Source organism: Chelonoidis abingdonii, chromosome 11, assembly GCF_003597395.2.
Source record: "Chelonoidis abingdonii isolate Lonesome George chromosome 11, CheloAbing_2.0, whole genome shotgun sequence".
NCBI classification, from domain to species: Eukaryota; Metazoa; Chordata; order Testudines; family Testudinidae; genus Chelonoidis; species Chelonoidis abingdonii.
The window spans coordinates 36,815,676-36,838,421 of record NC_133779.1 but is presented as its reverse complement, the minus strand read 5'-3'; the positions used below and the strand labels follow the sequence as shown (position 1 = coordinate 36,838,421).

General features: G+C 47.2%; 2 protein-coding genes across 2 annotated transcripts in view; one reads left to right on the top strand and one right to left on the bottom strand.

The window, feature by feature from the left end:
• Positions 1-1,088, top strand: part of MICOS13 (mitochondrial contact site and cristae organizing system subunit 13) — a 9,940-nt gene extending 8,852 nt beyond the window's left edge. Inside the window, exon 3 of the mRNA XM_075070887.1 lies at positions 832-1,088. Within this exon, the coding sequence (XP_074926988.1) occupies positions 832-965 (134 nt within the window). The 3' untranslated portion in view covers positions 966-1,088. The remainder of the gene's footprint in view (positions 1-831) is intronic.
• Positions 1,089-5,405: 4,317 nt separating this feature from the next.
• LOC116838433 (disintegrin and metalloproteinase domain-containing protein 10-like) lies at positions 5,406-22,567 on the bottom strand. The gene is given in 15 exon segments (XM_075071360.1): positions 5,406-5,519; positions 5,953-6,173; positions 6,551-6,650; positions 7,536-7,719; positions 9,314-9,458; positions 10,287-10,458; positions 12,313-12,473; positions 13,141-13,309; positions 13,627-13,719; positions 14,184-14,306; positions 15,804-15,895; positions 16,398-16,556; positions 17,319-17,437; positions 19,363-19,513; positions 22,498-22,567. Coding segments are annotated over 15 exon segments (2,073 nt in total).
• Between the last annotated feature and the right edge of the window lie 179 nt (positions 22,568-22,746).

Here is a 22,746-nt window from a genome sequence, read left to right as displayed (position 1 = left end):
GCTGAAGTCGAATATCTAAAATCGATTTACTCACCCGTCCTCACAGCGCAGGATCGATGTCCGCGGCTCGCCATGTCGATTCCGGAACTCCGTTGGGGTTGGTGGAGTTCCGGAATCGATATAAGCGCGCTCAGGGATCGATATATCCCGTCTAGATTAGACACGATATATCGATCCCTGAGCAATCGATTTTAACGTGCCGATACGGCGCGTAGTCTAGACGTGGCTTATGATGACTTTTACTCCTGAGAAGTCCCGTCTCTGATGAAAGATTGAAGAGTTTATAAACACAACTGGCTTTTTGTATAAGGATACATAGTACAGTTGAACTCAACCTTTGCCCTGCTAGGCTACTGTGAAAAGGGAAGACGTTTCCCTTTATTCCTCTACCCCCTTACGATAATATTTTGTCCTTCTCTAGCAATTTTTATCTGAGCATTTCAAAGCACTCTGCAGACACGTAGCAAATTAGTGCAGCACGCTCATGATGCAGCTAAATTTCCTCATTTTACAAACGGGGAAACTAAGGCCCCCTGGAATTAAGTGACTTGTCCAAGGTTACACAGAGGGAGTCTATGGAAGGACCAGGAATAAAACCCAGATCTCCCAAGTCCTGGTGCTGTTTTAACCACAAAACCATCCTTCCGACCTGGTTTGAGGTGGTGTGAGACAGATTTCCCCAACTCCGAGTCCACTGATGCCAAATGAGACAAGAATTATGCCTAGCTTTGTCTGAAACCTCCCTTCATAAGAATAGATCTCACCTATTAAATGAGGAGATCTATGCCATCCATCATGAATAACAGTACAAGTTCAGCTTTGTGTTAATGCTCTTCTCAGGACAGCTCTCCGCTACTTTTCTTGCAGGAGTTCAGGCCACCGTGTCTGCTCTATCTGTAGCTCCCACCAAGGTCCGTGAATACACCCAGGATGGCTGGAAGTACATGAAGGACCTCATCAAATGAACATTCTCTCTCTCCAGCGTTTGCTGTTTCCTCCATGCTACTGTCTCGGGGATGAGATGTAGTACACCGCACTGGAGGGCAACTCAGCCATGCAACGGCGCCAATAAAAGACTCTGGAACTTCCCTTTGCTCATGGGTTGGTGTTAGCATGCCGGCTCTGCAGTTTTTGGTGGGTTTTATTACAGTAGTTCCTACAGGCCACAAAGGAGATCAGGGCCCCATTATGCTGGTGCTGTACACACACATTCTCCCTGCCCTAAAGAGCGTACAATCTAAATAGACCGTTAGGAAACTTCGGCCGTCTGGAAAGTGAGTGCCAACTATTTCAGTGCTAGGTACCTTAAAAAACCCAACCTAGGACAATTAACCAGCCAGTCATGGCATGAAAAGATCTGGCCAAAGAACCGATTCTGCAAATAACTGTAGAACTCTATCAAATGGAGAGGAAGGGGACTTTTACCCCTTACTGTCCTAAGAATGTTAAACCGTGGGAGTGACGAGGGTTTTTTGACACATTATCCCAGGCCGTGACCCCCCAATACTGAATAATTTTGTTCTTGCAGCATTGACTCTATTGATCATAATGATCTCTTATGGCCTCACAATCAATGGGATTCAGTGGGAGTACTCCTATAGGATGGACTGTGATTAAGGATAGCCGAATCAGACTCTTCAAAGGAGGGAAATTAGATATCCTAAGTGAAAAGTTTCAAGCTTTTAAAAATGTGTATTTAATGTGAAATTCCTTATTTGAGAACATGATGCACTAAATGATTTGGCCCAGTAAAAGCAGCAGCAGATAACTTTTCCCTTCTCTCCTCCATTTCTTCTTATAGCTGATCTCTAAGTGCTTTACAGACATTAGCTCTCCCCCTATTTTTCAAACAGGCAGGAAGAAGAGTCGCAGGCAGGTGAAGGGACTTGGTAAAGGTACCTCAGCAAGTCAGTGGCAGAGCAAGGAATATCTTTATGCATAAAGCACTTATTGTTCTAGTAGCTGGAGGTAGAACCCAGGAGTCCCGACTACGGGTAGCTGGATTTTTAGCAGCAGCTGCTGGATGCTGAGCATGTTTGAAAAATCTGGTCACTTCTTTTAGTTGCTTAAATGGGAGCTGAGCTCTTTTGAAAAAGCTGCTCCAACGTGTTGCTTGTGTGTTCTGGATGGTGATGCCTTCCAAGAGTAGACCTGGATCAGGATGACATGCATCTGCTATATTATGGTCTCGTACTCCTGGTGCATTGTTTCAACGTAGAGCTCCTCGTGTTCCCAGTATATTAATGTTTGCCTTTTCTCAGGTTGCTTGCTGAATGAGTTCTTCTTGACAATGCACTTCATGCTTTTCTCCTCTAAGTAAAAGATAAAAATGCAACAACCATCATCAATGATTCCTGTAAAGCAGCTTCCCTATTATTAGGTATCCAGGTGGTAGTCCCATGGATGAACTAACAGCTGCATCTCTAATTCCCCCTGTATATGCGTGGACTATGACCAAAAGCAACCAGTGGTGAAAATTTGGATATATATCTGGATTCTGAACCCTACCAATGATAAGGTGTTTGGAGCTAGGGTTCTTGTCTGGGTCTCTATCTACTTGTGGGTTTACCCAGAGGCAGAGGCGCCGTTTGCTTCTGATTTGGAGGAGCATCTTGCATGGTGGCTTTGCTTGGCCACTGTCAGAAGACAGGATGCTGGGCTAGATGAACCGTTGGTCTGACCCAGTATTGCCATTCTTACATTCTTAAGGGGTTGCATAGAGAATAGAATCCATACCATGAAGCCGCTGTGCAAAGAAATCGTGCAAAGGGACATCTGTAAATGGCTGGAGAGCTGAGCTATCGCAGCCCTGTGAACAGCTACATAAACGTGTTAAAACCAGCATGGAACTTCCATTAAGGCCCTGGATTACCTGATATTTGAGGAACTCCTAGAGGCTTTGATCTGTGTCCCCTTAACAGATTCTCTGCTGTATTCTGTGCTCAAGGGAGTGGCAAAGTGAAATGTGCTAGAACCACCCAGGTCTCTGCCTGCCAGTCTGACTTGAGGAAAATTCCTTCCTGACCCCAAATATGACAGTCAGTCAGATCCTGAGCATGTGCATGAGACCTACCAGCAAGATACCTGGGAAACAATTATCTGTAGTAGCGCAGAGTCCTCCCCATCTAGTGTCCACTCTCTGGCTGTTGGCAATATTTGCTAATAGCTGTTGCAAATGGGCAACATGCCATTGTAGGAGACCTCATACCATCCTCTCTATAAATGTCTTAAGCTCAGTCTTGAAACACATTAGATTTTTTTTTTTTTCCCCCACTATTCCCCTTGGAAGGCTGTTCCAGAACTTCATTCCTCTGTATATCCATTTGTTCTTGTGCCAACATTAGGCCTTAAATAACTCCTCTCCTTCCCTGGTGTTTAGCTCTCTCATGAATCGCTTGCTGGTTTCAGCTAGAGTGACTAGTGGATGCTCTGTAACTTGAAGTCTTTAAATCAAGATTTGAGGACTTCAGTAAATCAGCTGGAGGTTATGGGCCTATTACAGGAATGGATGGGTGAGGTTCTGTGGGCTGTGATGGGCAGGAGGTCACACTAGATGATCGTGGTGGTCCCTTCTCGCCTTAAGATCTGTGAGTTCATGAGCATAAGGGCAATGGAGATGAGCATACAAAGATCTCTGGTGCATGGTGCAGGACCTTAGGAGCACGTGACACTGGACCACAGCTATATGGGTAAGAGAGGCTGAGCAGGGAGAAGCTGGTCCATTAGTGGGGTGGGGGCAGTTGTTGTATTATAGGAGCAGTGAGCAGAAGGGGTGTGTATAGAAAGAGCACATGTGAGAGAGAAAGCGATTGTGGGCAAAGCAAGGTCTGGCGGAGGGAGGGAAAGCAGCTGAACGGCCTTAAGAGCCAGTCAGTGGCCTCAGAGTTGTAATATTCAGCTAAGGAAGACCTCTGGGGAGCCCAACATGAAAGAGCAGCCATCCAGTATGTGCAGCATCTTCCGCAGCATCTCAGCTGCCCCAGGCATGGTCAGATTTGGCACAGCCACACCTGTGTTAAGCCGGCTCCAATTATGGCATAGGAGCCCAAAGCCAGGTAGCCATTCATCCAGCCTGGAGAGGATGTGACAGTTCCTGGTAGTGGCAGAAGCTCTCCTCCATTCTGTCCGCCACAGTGAGTTGATGATGTTACCAGCTGGATGGGGAGCATGCAGCACTGTCCAGGTAGGGTTCCTGCTGCACAGTCCGTGGCAGGATGCACCTCGTATTTCCCTGAATGGGCAAGTGTGGTCAGTTTCTTGGCTGCATTCTAACAAGGGGCAAAAGGTTTCTGCTTGCAACTAAGCAGGTCTGAGGTCATCGCTGATGTGAGGGGAAGGATGCAAGAGAGCGGGCTAATGGGGAAAGTGTAAGGGAATTCAGCTTCTTAACAGCTGGATCTCATCATGGTTCCCCCTGAAATTTTCAACTGGGTGCAAGTTAAGGGTTCTTCACCCCCTAGCAGACATAAGCACAGTGGTAGCTTCCATATGTAGCCTACTGGACGTATTGGGTTAAGAAATCAGTAGAAATTAGACTTTGGCCTAAATTAGGCTAAGTACAGAGGAGTATGGGTAATTGAGTTGGCGTGAGCAGAAGCGAGAGAGAAGTAACTAGTAAGATGAGAAAACTGAAGGTAGCAAGCACCTAAGCCAGGGTTATGTTGTGATTATAGCTGGTTTTAGCAGGGTTTTTAACGAGTGTATTTGAGAATTGTGGATGTTTTATAAAAATGCTGTCTGTACTGAGAGTATGGGAAGGACGTTGGTGCAGATGTTGATTTCAATCATGAAATGTAAAGAGCCAGTAAAGAGGGGGTGGAAATGTAGATATGGGAATAGGTAGGTTTTAATGGTAATTAGTTTTATAATGGGTTAGGATAAGGAGTGGCCTTGCTAAATTGGAGAGAGCTCCCATTAACACCAAAAGGGTACTGGTAGGTTACAGGGCTATAAGGCTGTACTTCATTCTCGTAGTGGACTGATGGTCCATTGATGCACCATTCCATCTCTGAATGTCAGCATAAATGGTAATTGCACACCTGTTTGCTGCTACTACTTCTTTTAAATGAAGTTTGGTTCTATCATTCAAAGTGTCATCCAGGGTCCTCTACAAAATTATATTATCTGGAAGCTCAAACCTGGACGCTGAGTTTGGTTGGCTGCATCCTTAGCTTTAACCATATGAATTGGGAACATTTAGAAATTGAGGTTACACGTGGCTTCTCTGGTGGTGCTGGGTTGTGTGTGTAGCTCAGCAACAGTTTTCAGTGTGGTGTCGGTTGAACAGAAGGTACCAGCAACATTGGGCTGTACTTTTCCCTGACCGTTTCCGGGACAGTGCTTGCTGACGATGAGCTTATCCTGCCTGAGAAAGCAAAGAATGGACTGGACGGAGCGGGAGTTGCTTAAAGCAGTTACTTGCCTTCTTCGCTGTCGAGCGTCCTTCCGAAGAGGAAGACGGTACCGGCCATCACAGCTGCCAGAGTCAGGATCATCAAGAGCACAGCCCACCAGCGCGTCTGAGGGACGAAACCAGACCAGAACCCTATCACGAGGGCCATCCAAGCACCTTCCACCCCAGTGGGAACCAACGAGAGCTCTGAAAACCAAGCGCTGAGTGTATGTCCCCCATACTCCCTTCCACCATGATACACTTTCACCCACAGTGGTTTCCAGGCAATCATTCACTCCTGTGAGGGAGGATATTGTTACCTTCATTTAACAGATGTGGAACAGGGGAGAGGCAGGTGAACTGCCCATGGTCATAGATGAGCCAGTGGTAGGAACCCCAGATCTCAAGCCCCCTGTGTTAACCGCTCACTCCCCCCGACTTGTAGATCTACAGACCTAGGCCCAGATCCTCAAAGGGCCCTGACTCCCACTGAAACTCTGGGCCCTGGTCACTCTGGGGGAGGGAGATGAGGGGGAAAAAAATCTCATGCAGCTGCTTACCTTCATCCAGGCTGATATATCCTCCAGCTCGATGAAATCCAAGATGGAGTTCTTCACTCTGGCTATGGGTCCGTCTTCGTCCACGAGCCGACAGACGTGAAACTTATCGCAGTAGCCCATCCTGTCCCTGCAGGGCGTGCCTGGGGTCAGTGGGATGTGTGTGCTGTTGAAGTAACGCTCCAGCAGAGCAGAGGAGGTACTGGCACATGTGTGCACTTGGCCTAGATCAGGAGTTTGAAAAGCACGACTTCAGGGTTTGACATCGATCCGTGTGCCATTCTGCTGGTTTGTCATATACTGGAGCATCGGGGCTGTCTAAGCTGTGTATAAATAGATCACTGAGCACCCTGGAGAGCCTTAATCCTATTATAAAAGGAAGCTTTGAGGTTGCTTTTTTACCTCTAGGTAGGGCTGTGCTACAGCCAGCAAAGGTTACTGTGTCAGGGCATCCTATTTCGAATACATTCCCCTGAGCTGCTTGCTCCTGACAACTTCACCCACAGCCCTTGTCCTCCCTCGTCTCCAGGCTGCTGCTCCTCCTCTCACTCTAGGAAAAAGCCACACCAGGGCTTTTCAGGCAGTCAGAAGGATTGCATACCTGGCTGCTGGCAGCAGAGGTGGCATTTCTCCTGCCTGGATGTGCTAACGCAGTCGCATTGCTCCAGGCCGTGCTTGACGCAGAGGGATCCGATGCAGAGCTACAGTATCATAAAAGGACTGGTTTGAGGAATAAGCAATGGGATTTATGCTGGGGGAGGGAGGTGACCCAGGGTTAGAGATCTGTCCAGAGCAGAAGGACCCAGACCCTCAATAGTACTTAGGCACCTAACTCCTATTGAAATTGATGGGAATTGGGCACCTAAATACCTTTGAGGATCTGTGCCAGTGTGTAGGACTGAGCTTTATATACAAATGCTGGTTCCATTTAATGGGGGAGGGGGAAAGTGTCCCCAAGTCCAGTCCGATTGGATCTAATTTCCAGTGGAAGGTGCCTGTTTGACAGGATTCCTCCGTTCACCCACAGAACGAGCAGGGCCTCAGCAGCCACAGAGCAAACCGTGAGGTGAATGGGTGGCCAGAATTACACTCTGGGTCTGTTTAGCCCAGTATCTTCCCTATGGCAGGGGTCAGAACCAGCTACTTCAGAGCAAGGTGGAAGAAACATAGGAGCAAGCACTTCTGATGTAACCCGCTCACAGGGAATGCTGGTTCCGCACCCATGTTAATTACAAGGTTGGGGTTTATGCCCTTTTGCAGGGCAGTTTAAATCCCACCCAATGCTTTTGTTGCAGCTCTGGAAATTCCTGCTATGTAAAGGTTCAGCCCCCTTTCTGACTGCTGCTAAACTCAGTCCCAGAGATCTCTAGTGGCACTGAGTTCTGCGAGCTAATTGTGCCTAAACTGGGGAGAGCCAGCATTCCTGCTGCCTGTGCCGGACCTGCCCTGTGGATGATTAAAGGACTGCAGCCTCCAGGCCCGTCAATCATGCATTAAGCACAGTTATTGCCCAGCCTTTTCCAGCTCTTAGTTTCTCCAGCTGCATCGGGCCCCTGGGGGTGCTGTGGTTGGCTCTGAGCACTAACCCCATTTAAGCAGATCCGGGTCCCCATGCTGCAGAGAGTGTAATTGGCTTTGGGAAGGGGAGCAGCACATTCAGCCGTTAGTCCAGAGCAGGTGCTCTCAAAGGTGCAGTCCGTCTCCTCGTGGCAGAGCTCCCCGTGGCGTTTATAGACACATTCATGGCTGCAGCACAGGCCCTGGCTTGAGCTGGAAGAGCGAGAAATGTACGTACAAACACATGTAAGTAATCAACAATGTTACGGAGCAGCTGGATATGACCTGAACCATAACCGCCCTACGCCAGCCGCCATGCTGCTCCTTGCTCTGGCTAGTGCTCGAGACCCTCCCAATTCATTTGTAGATGGGCTTGGTTAGCAGAGGTGGTGTTTGTCTGGCGGTTTGAGCATGGGGCCCTGGCAGCCAGGACTGCTGGGTGCTATGCCCAGTGCTGCAAAGGGAGTGGATACTAGTGGTTAGAGCAGGGGAAAGGCAGGCAGGGCTCCTGGATTCTCTACCCAATTCTGCAACTGACTTGCTATCAAGTCATTTCAACCCAGACCTCCCAAGGGATTTAGACACCTGAACTGATTTCAAGGGGATTTAGGTGCCTAAATTTGAGGAATGAGCCTCTGTCAAATGAGTCTAATAATACACAGAGGGGCAGGAATTAAATAATGAATGTCTGTAAGGTGCTCTGAGATCTCTGGATGAAGGTGCTGTAGAATTGGAGGCAGTGGCTTCCAGAATCAAATGGGAGAAGCCAAGAGCGGTAGCGTAACTATACCCCGAGCCAGCCTTTCTCCCAGTATTGACTCAGGGAAGGTACAGACACTGCAGAGGGCTGGGGAGGGGAAGCCCTCTTGGAGCAAACCCAAGGGGCTTGCTTGGGAAGGAATTAAACATATCCTATGAGTGTTACTCTGCCTCCCTGCCCTGTCCGGCTTGTTCATCTCCTCTACATGCCTTGTAGGCTGGAAGCTCTTTCAGGCAGGGTCTTTTCATTTCCTAGATGTCTGTGAAGCCATCTGAGCTCTCCCAGGAGAGGATGGTTCAGTGATTTAAGCATCAGGTCTGAAAATACCTAGACACTGTGGAATCACAGGGTCAGATCCCAACAAGGGGTCAGATTCACAGTGCCATGTTCCATGAGGTTTATTACGTGAGAGCCTCTTGGATATTTCTCATAACTAACATAGCTCATTCCCTGCAGTATCCAGTGAGGGCAAGAATGCACCCTCAAAATGCTCCTTTTAAGTGACCCTTGGCATCTCCAGCAAACTGCCATGTGCGGGATTTTGGAATGACTGCAAAACAAGTGCCCCCTGCAGAGTCTGCATGGGAGGGGAAAGAACCATTGATCAGGCACTGTAGACCAGTGGTTCTCAACCAGAGGTACGTGTACCCCTGGGGGTACACAGGTGTTCCAGGGGGTACAGCAACTCATCTAGCTCTTTGCCTGGTTTTACAACAGGCTATATAAAAAGCACTAGCGAAGTCAGTACAAACTAAAAGTTCATACAGACAATGACTTGGTTATACAGCAAGGTGTGCTGTGCACTGAAATTTAAGTACTGTATTTATATTCCACTTGATTTATTTGATAATTATATGGTCAAAATGAGAAAGTCGGCCATGGTTCAGTACTAGCGGACTGGGACACTTTTGTATTTTTATGGCTGATTTTGTCAGCAAGTCGTTATGAAGTGAGATGGAACTTGGGAGTAGGCACGACAAATCAGATTCTTGAAAGGGGGACAGTTGTCTGGAAAGGTGGCGAGCGCCTGCTGCTGGAGATGCCTACCTGCATTGCACTCCTGGCTTCAGCCTACACCGGATGCCGTTTGGCTCCTTGGCAGCATAGCAGCAAGGGTCAGAGTCATTGTTGCCCGCGTCGCATTCCTCCCCTGGATCTACAATTTGATTCCCACAGATGGGGCGGTCAGTTTCTGCCAGGGGAGGAGGAAAAACAGGGAAATCATTGTGATAATGGCTCTCTTGAGATGCAGCCATACCAGGTCAGATCATTGGACCAGCATGTCCAACAGTGACAAACCTCTGATGCTTGGTGACAATAGCCAACGATGCCTTAAAGTTGATTTTTTACCATGATGTGTATTGCGGGAAGGGTCAGGGAAGAGCAGAATTTCTTATCTGGCCCGTGTCCCCTCTGCTTGTTCTCTGAGGTGTGAGCTTTGCTTAACCTTTATTTTGAGCATATTTTGTCGTTGGTCCTAAAATTACTTAGCCATTTTATAAAGTTTAGCTGCAGTGGATCCCACTATGGTCTACAGCATGTCTGATGGAGTCTTTCCAAATCAGTTTTATAGAATAACCCCTTATTCCTCTAATATGGTACTGCTAAAAAGAGAGACTGAACAATCTTCATGGTCCCCTTCCAAATTTTAAATACTCCAGTCAAGGCCTCTCTGAATCAATCAATCTATCTATCCCTATGCACATCTCTCTCTTCTTCCCTCCCTCCCATACACACATCTGTTTAATCACCATAATATTCTATTCTATTCTAATCATGAATCATCACCCCATAGCTGTGATATCCAGCTGCGTCGCCAGGATAACTAATTCTAGTTTTTGAAAATATTTTGCCATCTGGGAGACCTGCCTCCAACTCTAGTGAAACAAAATCTACCCTTTTATTATAAATCACTTCCCAGATTAAGAGGTCTCTCGGCCCTGAGCAAAGAACCCGTGAATTATCTGCAATGCATGCTGGGTGGAATTTAAATGATTCAAACACAGCTACCAGGTCTTACCAACGAAGCACCTGTCCTTCTTGGCTCTTAGGATGTTCCCAATGTATTCAATGCTGCACGGGGAGAATTTGTCATTGTTGTACTGCCATCCATCTGTGGCGTAGCTGAACATCAGGTAGTTCCCATGCGTGGTGTCGAAGCTGAAACGGGCGCATTCCTCACTCTCATCATGCTGAAACAGAAGATCAGACTCTTTGAATGCAGGAAGAGAGATCACGCTGTTTCTATTGTCCAAACATAAAAATGTGGTTAGAATCTTAGAGGTCCTTAGATGTTCATATACAGTACAATCCTTTCATGTTATTAAAATGTAACTGAATCATAACAACACATGGCTATAGCACATTTCATCTCAAATTGTTTCACAGACTTTATATAGAGAGTCAGTGTCATCTAGCGTCCTAGGCTTCAAAAGCCCTGGGTTCCAGTCCTGGTTCTGCCCTCACCTGCTGGGTGACCTTGGGCAAGTCCCTTCCCTGTTCTGTGCCTCAGTTTCCCCTCACAACCTTTGGCTTGTCTATTTTTAATAAAATCCAAGAAAACACCACCACCCCCCAAGCCCCTCTCCCAAGCAGAGTTCTGATCACAAAAAGGGAGAAGTGCCACAGACTCTGCAAAATCTGCTAGGGACTTCGCTACTGCTATTGATTTGATGTGGAAAGTGCTTAGACAGCAGGATAAAACTCTGAGATAGAGAACTAGTTAGACAGTAGGCTCTTCAGAGCAGAGACTGGGTATATACAGCACCTAACACAATCAGTCTCTGATCTCAGTGGGGCTCTGTAGCACACTGTGTTGTTGTTAATATAATTATATTTCATATTAATATATTATTCATAATACAGTGTGTAATGAATAACAACAACAATAAGAAAGCACCAGCACAAGAATGGTTCACTCAACCAAATGCAGCCACCTCTGGGGTAGAACACAGCAGCCCAACACCACCCAGTTTCATCATCCACCTGCTGCCATCCCTGATAGTTGCTGTCTTCAGTCAACTTTTCCAGCATCTCAGGGATCATTGAGGATCCTGAGGAAGATCCTGTAAAAGGGGCTATGGGATCTTTAACACTTACCCTGAGCAGGCAAGAGCTTGGGTTTTAGCATCTCTCCCGGAAGAGCAGCTCAGCTCAGCACAGCACAGCAAGTCACTGTATCTGTCTCATGGAATCTGAGTCTAGACTGCAACCTCTGGTTCAGGGGTTCCAGTTATTGTAAACCCGAGGTCAGCCCCTCTCAATCAGCGTCCACACAAGCATAGCTCAGACCACGAAGGTAAACTCACCTCTCATTACATTGGTGTTGCCAAACCGAGACACAAGCTAGTAACCCATCAATGCAAACTCCACCGTTCTTTCCAATTGCAAATCATAATGAAATATTCCAAAGCCCTGGACTTCGTCATACAAGCCAATAAGTTAATTCAACAGCAATATATTAGCGGTATAAACCTAGCCATTCACGAACAAAGCTCCAGCCACGCACCCTCCCGGAGGCGCACTGAAGCATTTGAATGCTGGCACACCCAGCTTCCTCAAAGCAAGAGTTTGAAAAAACTAGGTAAAAAGCCCAGGCTGCAAGGTTTGGGGTTGCTCAGAACCCAGGGTTTGTTCTAGACACATTTCCAGGACTAAGGTGTATCCCTGTTTAGGGCTGGATCCCAAATCAGTGGAAAGATACCCAGTGACTTTACTGGATTTTGGAACAGCCCTGTGGGAAATGAACATGGGCCAGTGGCTAAGGTATTGGCATAGGGCCCCTCCAGAGCTGGGTTCGATGCCAAATTCCCCATGTGAGCTTGCACTGGCTGTGCACCTCAGTTTCCCTGCCTGTAGCAAGGAGGTGATGATGCTGACCTGTGTTAATAAAGTGCTTTGAGATCTCTGGGAAATGCAATGTATTATTGCAGTTTTCTCCGCCACGCATCTGGTTTGGCTGTTTGTCAAAGGGGAGGCTTCCAGGCCAATACCTCACTTTGCTTTTCAATGTCACTCTCACTGTGTCATGCACCGGCTGTACTCACCGGAGCTCCCAGGCTGTGGCCAAGTTCGTGGGCCAGAGTAAGATGAAGAATCCTAGGAGGCAAATATTGGCCATATTTCTGCAGCGTGATCAAGCCAGTGTTCAGAGACACCTCCTTGTCCCGGAATTGCCTGTGCTTAGAACATATCCCCCCTAAGTCGCCTGACACAGAAAGGAAAAACAGACGGTCTCGGTGACGCTAGCCGGAAAAGCAGGGAGCCAAGCACCTGGGTCTGGAAGCTGCTGAGAGTACAGAACTCCAGCAGATTTAAAGCCAGTGTTCTGCACTTGGACCAGCTACAGGTCTGGGCCTGTGGGATGGTGTAAAAGACAAAAGTCGCAGACTGTTGATCTAGCACAATAGGGCCCTGTTCATGGTTGTGGCCTTTAGGTACTACAGGAATATGAACAGCAGAGGCAGGTTTCAGTTTCCTATCAGAGGAGAACTCAGTGATGCAGAGGGCGTGCGCTTTCCGAGTGCTGCTGATTTATAATACCTGCCCTTGAGCAGAGATGCTCATGAACAGCATGCAGGCAAGGTCTCTGTCAGAACTCTCTGCCCAGACGCCAATGCTGCAAGCAACTCATCCCCAATAATCAACTCTAGTTAGAGACACTCAGAGCAGAAACTCTCTTGCTATTTGCAACAGCTCCTCCACGTGAGCCTGCATCACAAAGCCGAACAACACATTTCTGTAACCACTACACACAGAGCACATGCTAACAAAAAGAACACTTAACAGTGTAACTTGGTGACTCCAGTAACACTGATGACCCCACTTTTCATTGGACAAAACGTTATACAAATCACCAAAAAGCTCTTTCTTACCCACTTGTCCATTAAAAGCAATCCCTAGAACTCCGCTGTAATCCCTGTCAGTGAGAAGGTAGGAGAGACAATAGCTATTCCAGTTGGACTTGGAGTGCAGCATCAGCAGCATTTCTGGGCCGATGAAAGGTGATTCCATAGAGTCAGAAGGATCATTCTCCTGGATTATCTGCAGAATGGATACAACACTAGCAAGCCAGCCAGGTGGTTACTGCCTGTGACGCAGAGCAAGGGAAATTGTTCCTAGTCACATTTCACAGAGGCCGCCCAATGAAAACTGCAATTGCTACCATCATAAATTAGATCTGAATGCGCAACCTGAGAGTGAAGGATCCCTGACCCATCCAGGTCCCTTCAAATCACCTCTCGTTATGCCAGTTTTCATTCATCTCCACACTTGCCCGCTAGAAAATTCAATCTGAAATCCATCTGCCCTGGCATTTGAGTTTTGAGACAAACCCAGCCCTAAGTGCCCAGTCGACTTACATTTAGGGTTTTCACTTTGAAGTCGATGTGCCTGATACCATCAAAATTTGCGCCTTCGTAAATTGCATTCACAGCTTTTATGTAGCTAGCAATCTGCAGGGGAGACAAATGTTCACATGATCAAAAGCACCACCCACACTTTTTGTGACTGGAGCACAGGAGTGGGACTCAGAAGATCTGGGTTTTATTCCTGGCTCTGCTATGGGCCTACTGGATGACCTTAGGTAGATCATGTCAACTATCTGTGCCTCAGTTTCCCCATCTGTAAAATGGAGATATTAATACTGACATCCTTTGTGATGTGCTCTCAGATCTGCTGATGAAAAGCACTTGATGAAAGGGAGGGATTATTTTTATTCTCCTCACATGTGAACTGACCAGAAGCATAAAGCGATAACTGAGTATTGGCCAGGGTTGTGAGTTCAATCCTTGAGGGGGCCATTTAGGGATTTGTCCTGCTTTGAACAGGGGGTTAGACTAGATGACCTCCTGAGGTCCCTTCCAACCCTAATAGTCTATGATTAATAAATATTAATTAAAAACACCCAGTTTCTTACCTGAGCAATCACTGCTTCTATGGTGCCAAATCTTTGGTAGAACAAGTAGTCAGCTTGAAGGTACAGCAGGCAGGACATCCTAGAGTAATCCAGACTCCTTCTCTGCCTTTCCAAGGTTTCTCCCTTTTCGACAAAGAGTTAAGAAGTGTGTAGTAAGATCATCAGTTAAAGCTGAACAAAACAGCAGCGACTTCAGTTAGGAACATAGGCCCTGATTCAGCAAAGTCAAGGGGATTAATGCAGATGCATAAAGCCAAGTATGCGCTTAATGCTCCACTGAACACCAATGCTTTGCTAAATCAAAGCCAATGGCACTGGCTGAATGGATCAGATCAGTGGTTCCTCTAGTTCAGCATCGTGCCTCTGAGAGTGGCCAGAACGAGCTGGTCCAGAGGAAAGTGCAAGCACAAGTGGATGTTTATGGACTAGCCTGCCATAGTTTGCTCACAGAGGAAATTCCTTCCTAGGACTCACTTTAACCTTTGCATTTGTTCCAGTTCATCTGGGTTCCCATCCTGAGACCTGCCTTCAAAACCAACCCAAAACTTCAAAGCCAAGTTCAGCTGAAAGCCACCCATGTTTTGGCTGGTGTTCGGTGGAAGCCAGAGATCGATGAGCGGCTGACTGGCAAACCACGACGACGTGTGTTTCTAACGGCTTTCACCTCCCTCTGCAGCATGGGGCACCGGCATATCCCACCTAATCAATTCCCTGCCATTGCAGGGGCATGGGGCAAGGGTGCACCTCAGTCTCTCCTGCTCTTTGCCTGTGGCACACAACAGTTTTGTCTCCTGAGGCCTGGGGTGCTTTGATCTAACTAAAGTTACTGGGCTCAGTAGAGGGGTATCTGGGTGAAACGTTATGGCCTGTGGTATACAGGAGGCCAGACTAGATGTATCTAATGGGCCCTTTGGACTTAAAACTCTATGAAATTATGAGATGAAACTGATGCAGCTTGGCCCAAGGTTTTGGAATTATCATTTGTCTGGAGACTCAGGGATTTTGTTTGCCTGCACTAAATTAAATATGGGCTCGAACAACTGCCTCTCCCCCCTGCATCTTAACTCTCCCAAATAAAGCTGATAGAGAAGTTTCACATTTTGAAATTTCAATGAACTTTTGAATTGTGGGGGGGGGAAGCAGGAGAAAACTGTTGATGGCATGTTGGCAGTCTCTCTCCCCCCCATACACACACACTTTTTGTCTCCAGCTTGCAGACTTTTTTAAAATTAGATTTCGGACAAAATTGCAAATTTCAAAAATTCACCAAAAAACTTGGGGAAATGTTTCAAAAAATTTTTTTTAAACCAACCAACTCTTCTCCCAAATGCAGAGGAAGTTCTGAGCTGGACCCCCCATTCTCAGCCATATAATTAGCCTCTTGTCTCTTTCTCTCTGGGAATCCACAGACCATAACAGTTAGCTAGGAAAGAGAGATCCACGCCTCTGAAAAGCTATGTCCTTAGAATTCCATCCTGTCACATTTTACACAGACATTGTATTCAGTGAATTCAAAGCAATCAATGCCTGAGGCAGTCTTTTTTTTTTTTTTTGCAGCACAATCATTGCTTAAAATTATTTCATTTCCACTTAAGATGCTTCTCTTCAATTTCACTTCACCTTTAATTTTAGCTCTTGCTGGAAATTCCACAAGATCTGATGTGTTCCCCTCATCAAAGAAGCAGAGGATGGATCTTCTAAAATGGAATAATCTAGAGCAGAAATTCAGATGTTACTCAAAGAAATATCACAATGGGATGATATGCAAAATGAGCAACATCACTTCCAAACACCCCTGGGCAATATTGAGAGGGCTTGTGGCAGAGGATTGTGCATCAGGACTCCAGGGCTTTATTTCCAGCTCTGGGAGGGCAGTGAAGCCCAGTGGCAAGCGCAAGGATAGACTGGGAGTCAGGACTCCTGGGTTCATTCCCAGCAATGCCACTGACTAGCTGGATGACAGCAGGTATGTCAGTTCATTTCGCTGTGCTTCAGTTTTCCCATGTGCAAAATGGAACATCAGAATGCACCATTGAAAGGGGATTTGCGAGTCTTACTGACCTTATTCAGTGTTTATGAAATCCTTAGAGGTCAAGAGGGGGAAGGCGTCGTTACTGAAGTGCAAAGGGAACAGGCCATGACGGCAGGGGAAACTGAAGAGCCAAGCATCGTTTGACTACGCTCAGTCGTGCCAAAGCCCAGCCAAGGACTCACCGATGTCACTCTCATGGTGGATGAGTGTCTGGCCTGGAGACGTCGCATTGCTGGTGAATGCACTGGGTGCCTCCACGTAGTAGGTGCCATTCTTGGTTCTGATAAACCCTTCAAAAAGGCCATTGATGATGGCACCGTGGCAGAAAGATCCAGGCTCATCTGTTTTGCAGGCATCCAGACATAGACAATGAGAAGGAAGCTTGACCTGGTTCCCCGCGGTAACTGAAGGGCCTGCCTGAGGTTAATAACCACTGATCAGCTGTTCACATCTGGGCTAGGACTGGTCCCTGCATTCTGGGTATAGCTCGTCACTAAGGTGTGGAGCAAAAAGCAACATCATTCCAGAGCCCACTGCCGAGGCTGTTGTAAGGGCATGAAACCCTCTGCCCCTGTCAATTCTAGCACTCTGGGCTTGCCACAGCGTTCAGGCTCCAGCGTCGCTCATGGCTGGGGGCGGTGGTTTGCCTGCTACAATGGCCACGGGGGGGGGTCACTCCAGGGCAAATCAACTGGCTCCCTATGCTCTGGACCACCTGCAACGTTCCCCGCCACTGCTGATCCCAACTTTCCAGAACGCACCAGATTGCACTCCCCCTTGCTTGCAATACTGCTAGTCCGCTGGCTGGCTCCTGGGAATGTTGGCAGTGCCTGGCGTAATTGGGTGCTCAAATCGCTGTCAGTAAGCATGGGAGCTGCATTAGTGTCTGTGGAACAAGTCTGATGGGGCTCAGTTAATGTGCCAGCAGGTAGGTGCCCACAGCACAAAACCACCAGCACAACTAAGCGGAAAGACCTGAAAGAGAAGGGGGACCCTGCTGATGGAGCTCCCGTCTCCTCCAGGTTGGAGGATCAGGCTGCATGCCCTGCTCTGACCATCCTATCGCAAGGATTTCATTCTGCAGGGCTGAGTCTAATTTTTACCTTGCAAGACACCAGAGTAAATGAAAGAAACATCTGCAGGCTCTGAGGTGGCCTTCCCGGTTATCTCAAAGTCTCTGGTGAAAGCACTCGTGTCCCTGCTTAACCTCAGCTTGAATGTCCTGGAAAGTAAGCGAAACGGTGAAGAGTCAGTTACAGGACTTCAGGGATCCTGGTCTGTGACTGGAGCTCCCAGGAGCTACCACAGAACAAATGATCAGTACTAAGAACGCTATGCATCAGTCAATGTATTCCCTCAGTTTCTGCAACAAAAGTGAAGGTCCCTACCGTACAGAGCACCTTGATTTCCGATTATTATTAGGTTGCAAACCACAAGAACTTTAAGCCAAGATTTACCCATATGCATACACTGTCCCACAAAGACATGGAATAACTCGACACAACACCCCATATTCACACTGGTAATATTATGATATGATTCTCGCATAGCTGTGATGCATTTTGTGCAAGTTGGGTCATGTCAGGTGTCATTGGAAAAGTTATGATTTGCTGAATAGGATTATCCTATTTGTATGCGTCCATCATTTTTGTATCTGAAGTTATGACTTTTGACTATGGATCTGCATTTCAAATGGGCTTACTCTGAAAAAGACCCACAGCCAGCCTTTCAGGTACAACAGTGAAGAAATCAGACAGTGCTAATGGCCCATCAACAAAGACAATGGGCTGTGGAATAGCTGAACCTTCCTGTGAACATTTCGGCCAGCCTATAAGTACAGGTCTGTCGCATCTTATGCGCATTTAACATATGTGACTTCAGCTTTAGGCGGTCAGCGAAAACAAAAAAAGAGAAAAGTAACAATTTTAATACTGTACCTGTAGTGCAGGAGATTCCACCCACCATTACACTCAATGTAATTTTGACTATACGCGATTTTTCCTTTACGCGTTGATTGCGGAACGTAACCCCAGCGTAAGATGTGACAGACCTGTAATGGCTTCTGTAACTCTTCAAGTTCTGGAGAAACTTCCTCCACAGAAGGTCTTTGAAGGAAATCACCCAGCCAATTCCATTGTGTTTACAAAACTTTCCCTGTTCATTCTGGGAACCTTAATTGCTATGTATGAACACAAGATCTTTGTTCAAGGAGTTGTGTGGGCTATTAATAGCTGTGACCAGTGGGGAGTTGAGCTTGGAAAGCGGTTGGCTAAGACCACATGACTCTGAACTCCATTCTGGGGTGTCAGTTATGGTTACCAGATAGCGAGTGTGAAAAATCGGGACAGGCGGTAGGGGGTAATAGGTGCCTATACAAGACAAAGCCCCTAATGTCGGGACTGTCCCTATAAGATCAGGACACCTGGTCACCCTACTGTCAGTATTTTTTCACAAACTGGTCTGGCAACCAAGTTTGAAACAAAGAGTTCCTGCCACATGCTAAAGCTATATAAGGCAGGGAGTGACATCATCAGTTCTTTACTCCCAACAACTGAACGCCTAAGAGGAGCTCATAAAGAAAAGGACTTGGAAAGGGGGTGCGGATCCCCAGCTGCAAAACAAATCCACCTTGTCCCTTAAGAATCTGCAAGCCTGCTTGTATCATTAGCCAGGGTGAGAATTTGCTAAGTCACACCCTATCTTTCTAGTATCTTAAGCTTAGTTTGCATTTTTGTTTATTTACTAGGCAATCTGCTTTGATGTTTGCTATCACTTAAAATCTATCTTTTTGTAATTAATAAACTTATTTTATGTTTTAATCTAAACCAGTACGTTTGGAGTGAAGTGTGTGAGAATCATGTGTTGCTTTTCCTTCCCACATTAAGGGAGGGATGAACTCTATGAGCTTATGCTGTGCAGTTCCCTGTGCAGCGCAAGATGATATAATTTTGGGTTTGTCCTCCAGCTGAGGGTACGTGGCTGGTCATAGAGTCTGCAGCAGGATGCGTCCCTGGCTGTGTGAATGCTGGTGGAAGTGTAAGACCAGGAGCGGGTCCAGCAGCTTGTCACCTAGGCTGGTGGATCAGGGGGGCTCAGTGATATCCCAGTTCCAGGTGGCACCCTGGGGGGACCCTGTCACAAACATACCTCTGATAGGCTTGGAATTCTAGCTGGATGATTTTTTCATGCTCTTTGGTAGCTCGTTTTGCCCTCTGATGCATCCATTCTAAAGCTGCTCTGTCATAAGCCACTTTCTCCCGGTACTTTACGAATGGCCTTAAATACTCAACACTATTGACTAAAAAGGGAGGAAAAAGACATTAAAAATGAATGCAGGTTTTGAACTGAATAGGTTTGCATTGGCTCTATTCCTTGAGGAGGAAGAAATGGTCTAGTGGTTAAAGCACAGAGCTGGGAACTTGGGGGGGGGTCTGCACTGCAGCTGCGGACAAACCTCCCAGCCTGGGTAGACTGACTTGCGCTAGCTCTGCTCAAACTAGCATGCTAAAAATAGCCACGTGGACATGGCTGCCTTAGTCCAAGCCCGCCTGACACCCGCCTGACACCCTGAGTCTGAGCTCAGCTAGCTAGCCTCTGCCATCATGTCCACACTGCTCTTTTCAGCGTGCTAGCACATGTCCGTCTACCTGGGCTAGAAGCCACGCTCCCTTGTGCTGGGTAGACAAACCTTAAGAGGCTTGTGTTCCGTTCCTGGCTCTGACAGAGATTTCTTGTGCGTCTTCATTGCCTCAGTTTCCCCATTTGTAACAACAGCAGTACTCAAGAGACTTAAGGGTGACCTAGTCGCATACAGTGTTAGAGCTGGGTGAGACTTAAATAACCCACTTAATAAGTCCTCTCCCAGCCCTGCTCCCTCAATAAAAATCTGCTAGTTATGGATAAACCTGACTTGCTGGTTCTCCACAAAGGGCTCACGACTGCAGTCCCTGCAGAAGCAAAACAGTTTTGCCCTCACAAAGGCTGCAGTGACCTTGCACAAAGTTTCAGCTTAGGTGTGTGATGCCTGAATGCAATTCTCCCCTTTCCATCCTCGACAGAAAGAGGCAATGGATGGATTCAAAGTTGCATGGGGAGATGGTTTGGATAGTTGGATATTAGGAAAATAAACTTTTTTACTGGTAGGGCTGGTTTGTAAAGCACTGGAGAGTGGGTTTATCCGCTAAGGGAAGGTGGTGGAATCTTCTATCCGTTAAGAGGTTTTAAAGGTCATGGCTTGACAAAGCCCCTGGCTGGGAATGATTTAGTTGGGGTTGGTCCTTCCTTTGAGCAGGGGTGGACTAGATACCTCCTGGGTCTCTTCACCGTCAATCTAAGATGATCAAGAGTCCCTGCAATACTCTCTCTCCTCAAGAGTTCCGCCGTCCGCAGTTTTTCCATGTGGCTATAGGAACAATCCCTCGTTTATAAATAAAATTTAAATAAAACCCAGGACTGTGTTCAAATAATGAGGATCATCAGAGACCTTAAGATTTTTGCCATTGCTGAAAAGAGCTGTTTGGAGTTATCAGACCCCTCAGGCACAGGAGCCCCACCCTGCCTGCTCCATGCAGGGGATTAGACAGGCTGGGAGTGGGAGAGAGTCTCTGGCTAGCTACAGTCCTGACATGGCCCCCATGGGTGTAGTATCTGAGCACTTCACCATCTTTAATGTATTTATCTTCAAAACTCCCCTGTGAGCTAGGGAAATGCTAGTGTCTCCAGTTACCAATGGGGAAACTGAGGCACAGACAGACCAAGGCCTAGATTCTCAAAGGTATTTAGATATCTAAGTCCCACTGAAATCAGTTGAAGTTAGGCACCTAAATCCCTTGGACTTGCCCATGGTCACAGGGAGTTTGTGCTGAAGCAAGGAATTGAACCAGGTCTCCTGAGTCATAAACCACCGCATCATCCTTCCTCCCTTCAGCCCCTATGCTGCTTGTTTCGGAGCTGCCGGAGGCTGCTCTGCTCGCCAGTCTGGGGAGAAGGATCCACATCTTTCCAGGAATGTGGAGGAGGCTGCAGACTTCATGGACACAGGGGCTGGTCCCCTGCGGCCCTGCACCTGAGTGCGGAATGGGTGTGTAACACTACTGTCCTTGCCTTTTTCTATGTGTGCAAGTTACATGGGCTTAAGCAGAGGTGTGATTTGAAACTGAGTTAGCAAAGTCAGTGCAAAGTTAGGCGTGGGCTTATTTTGGTTAGGTACAGGTGTAAAGCAAACTGAAGTAAGAGTGTCCGCACGGGGATTGGGCTAGTTTAAAAACTGATTGGCAGTAAACCAATGCACCCATTCACCGAGTAACATTTTGCTAGCACTTTGCACTGGTGCAAATGACAGCACAGGGTGCCAGACAGTGGAGAATCTGAGTTCAGTCTTAACACTCAGGGCCCTGACAGCGGGCTCCATCCCTACTCATCCGGTCCGGAGCTTAGTCCAGACCAAATAGTCCAGGTTTGCAGCATGCCTACAATAAGTTAACTTGTTTGTCACCTCTTTATTATTCTTACCTCCATAACATTTGCTACTAATTACTTTTTGTCCTGAAATATTTCCTGCTCTCTCCCTCAGCCCAGCTGGTGAAAAAGGGCTCTGTAACAATCGTCTTGTAGGGAACCAGCTGTTTAGTGGCTCTTACTGATTCTCAGATCAAATGTGCTCCATTTCCTTTCCCCTCAGGAGAGGTCTGATCCTGAGGCCCAGACCCCTAAAGGTATTTAGGCCCCTAACTCCTGTTGAAACCAGTGGGAATTAAGCATTAATACCAGCAACTCCCACCAGAGGTGAGTGAAAAGCTCAGTGGTTAACATGGAGTGCCAGGAGGCAGGACTGCAGCTGGTGACTTCACTAGGGCTTCACAAGCTGTGGGTCAGGCCCAATATGTTTCAGATCAGGTGCTTTTTTCATTATCTACAAAGGAGACACTGGAAATCTCCAGGACTGGCCCCAGAAGTCTGTCTAATGAGCAGTTCGTAATGACGAGCCCAAGTCTTCTCTTATGCCCCTCTCACACTAGTCTTACATCAGGGGCCGCAGAGGTTACTCCTCATTTACACGGAGGCCAGATTGCACTCAAGCAGACTACTTCCCTCCTTGCACAGGGGCTCTTATAAGACCCAGCTAAGAAGCCCGACGGGACCTGGCTTGGTTCCTTTGCGGACAGGGCCGTTGCCAGCCGGCTGGCAGCCTCTCTGCTGTGAGGAAACAGCATTTGCAGTCATTCCTCGCTGCACTTCTCAGATATCAAACCAAGAGAAAAACAAGCAAAAAAATCTGCCTACCTGAGCTGCCGCTTTGGGCAAAGACCATGCTGCACAGAGCTAAACTAGCAAAGCACCGAGAAGCAATCATGGCGTTGGCAGAGGTACCTTCCGTTTGAGGTGCGTCAAGCGAAGGGATTCTTCACCCCAGGGCGTAGTTTACAGGGAAATGCATCATCGCTCACGATCCTGCCTGCACAGACTTGCTTAGAAGTGCTGAAGAGTTTGCATTCTAGGGGAGAATATTTTTCCAAAGCAGGCAGGCGCCGA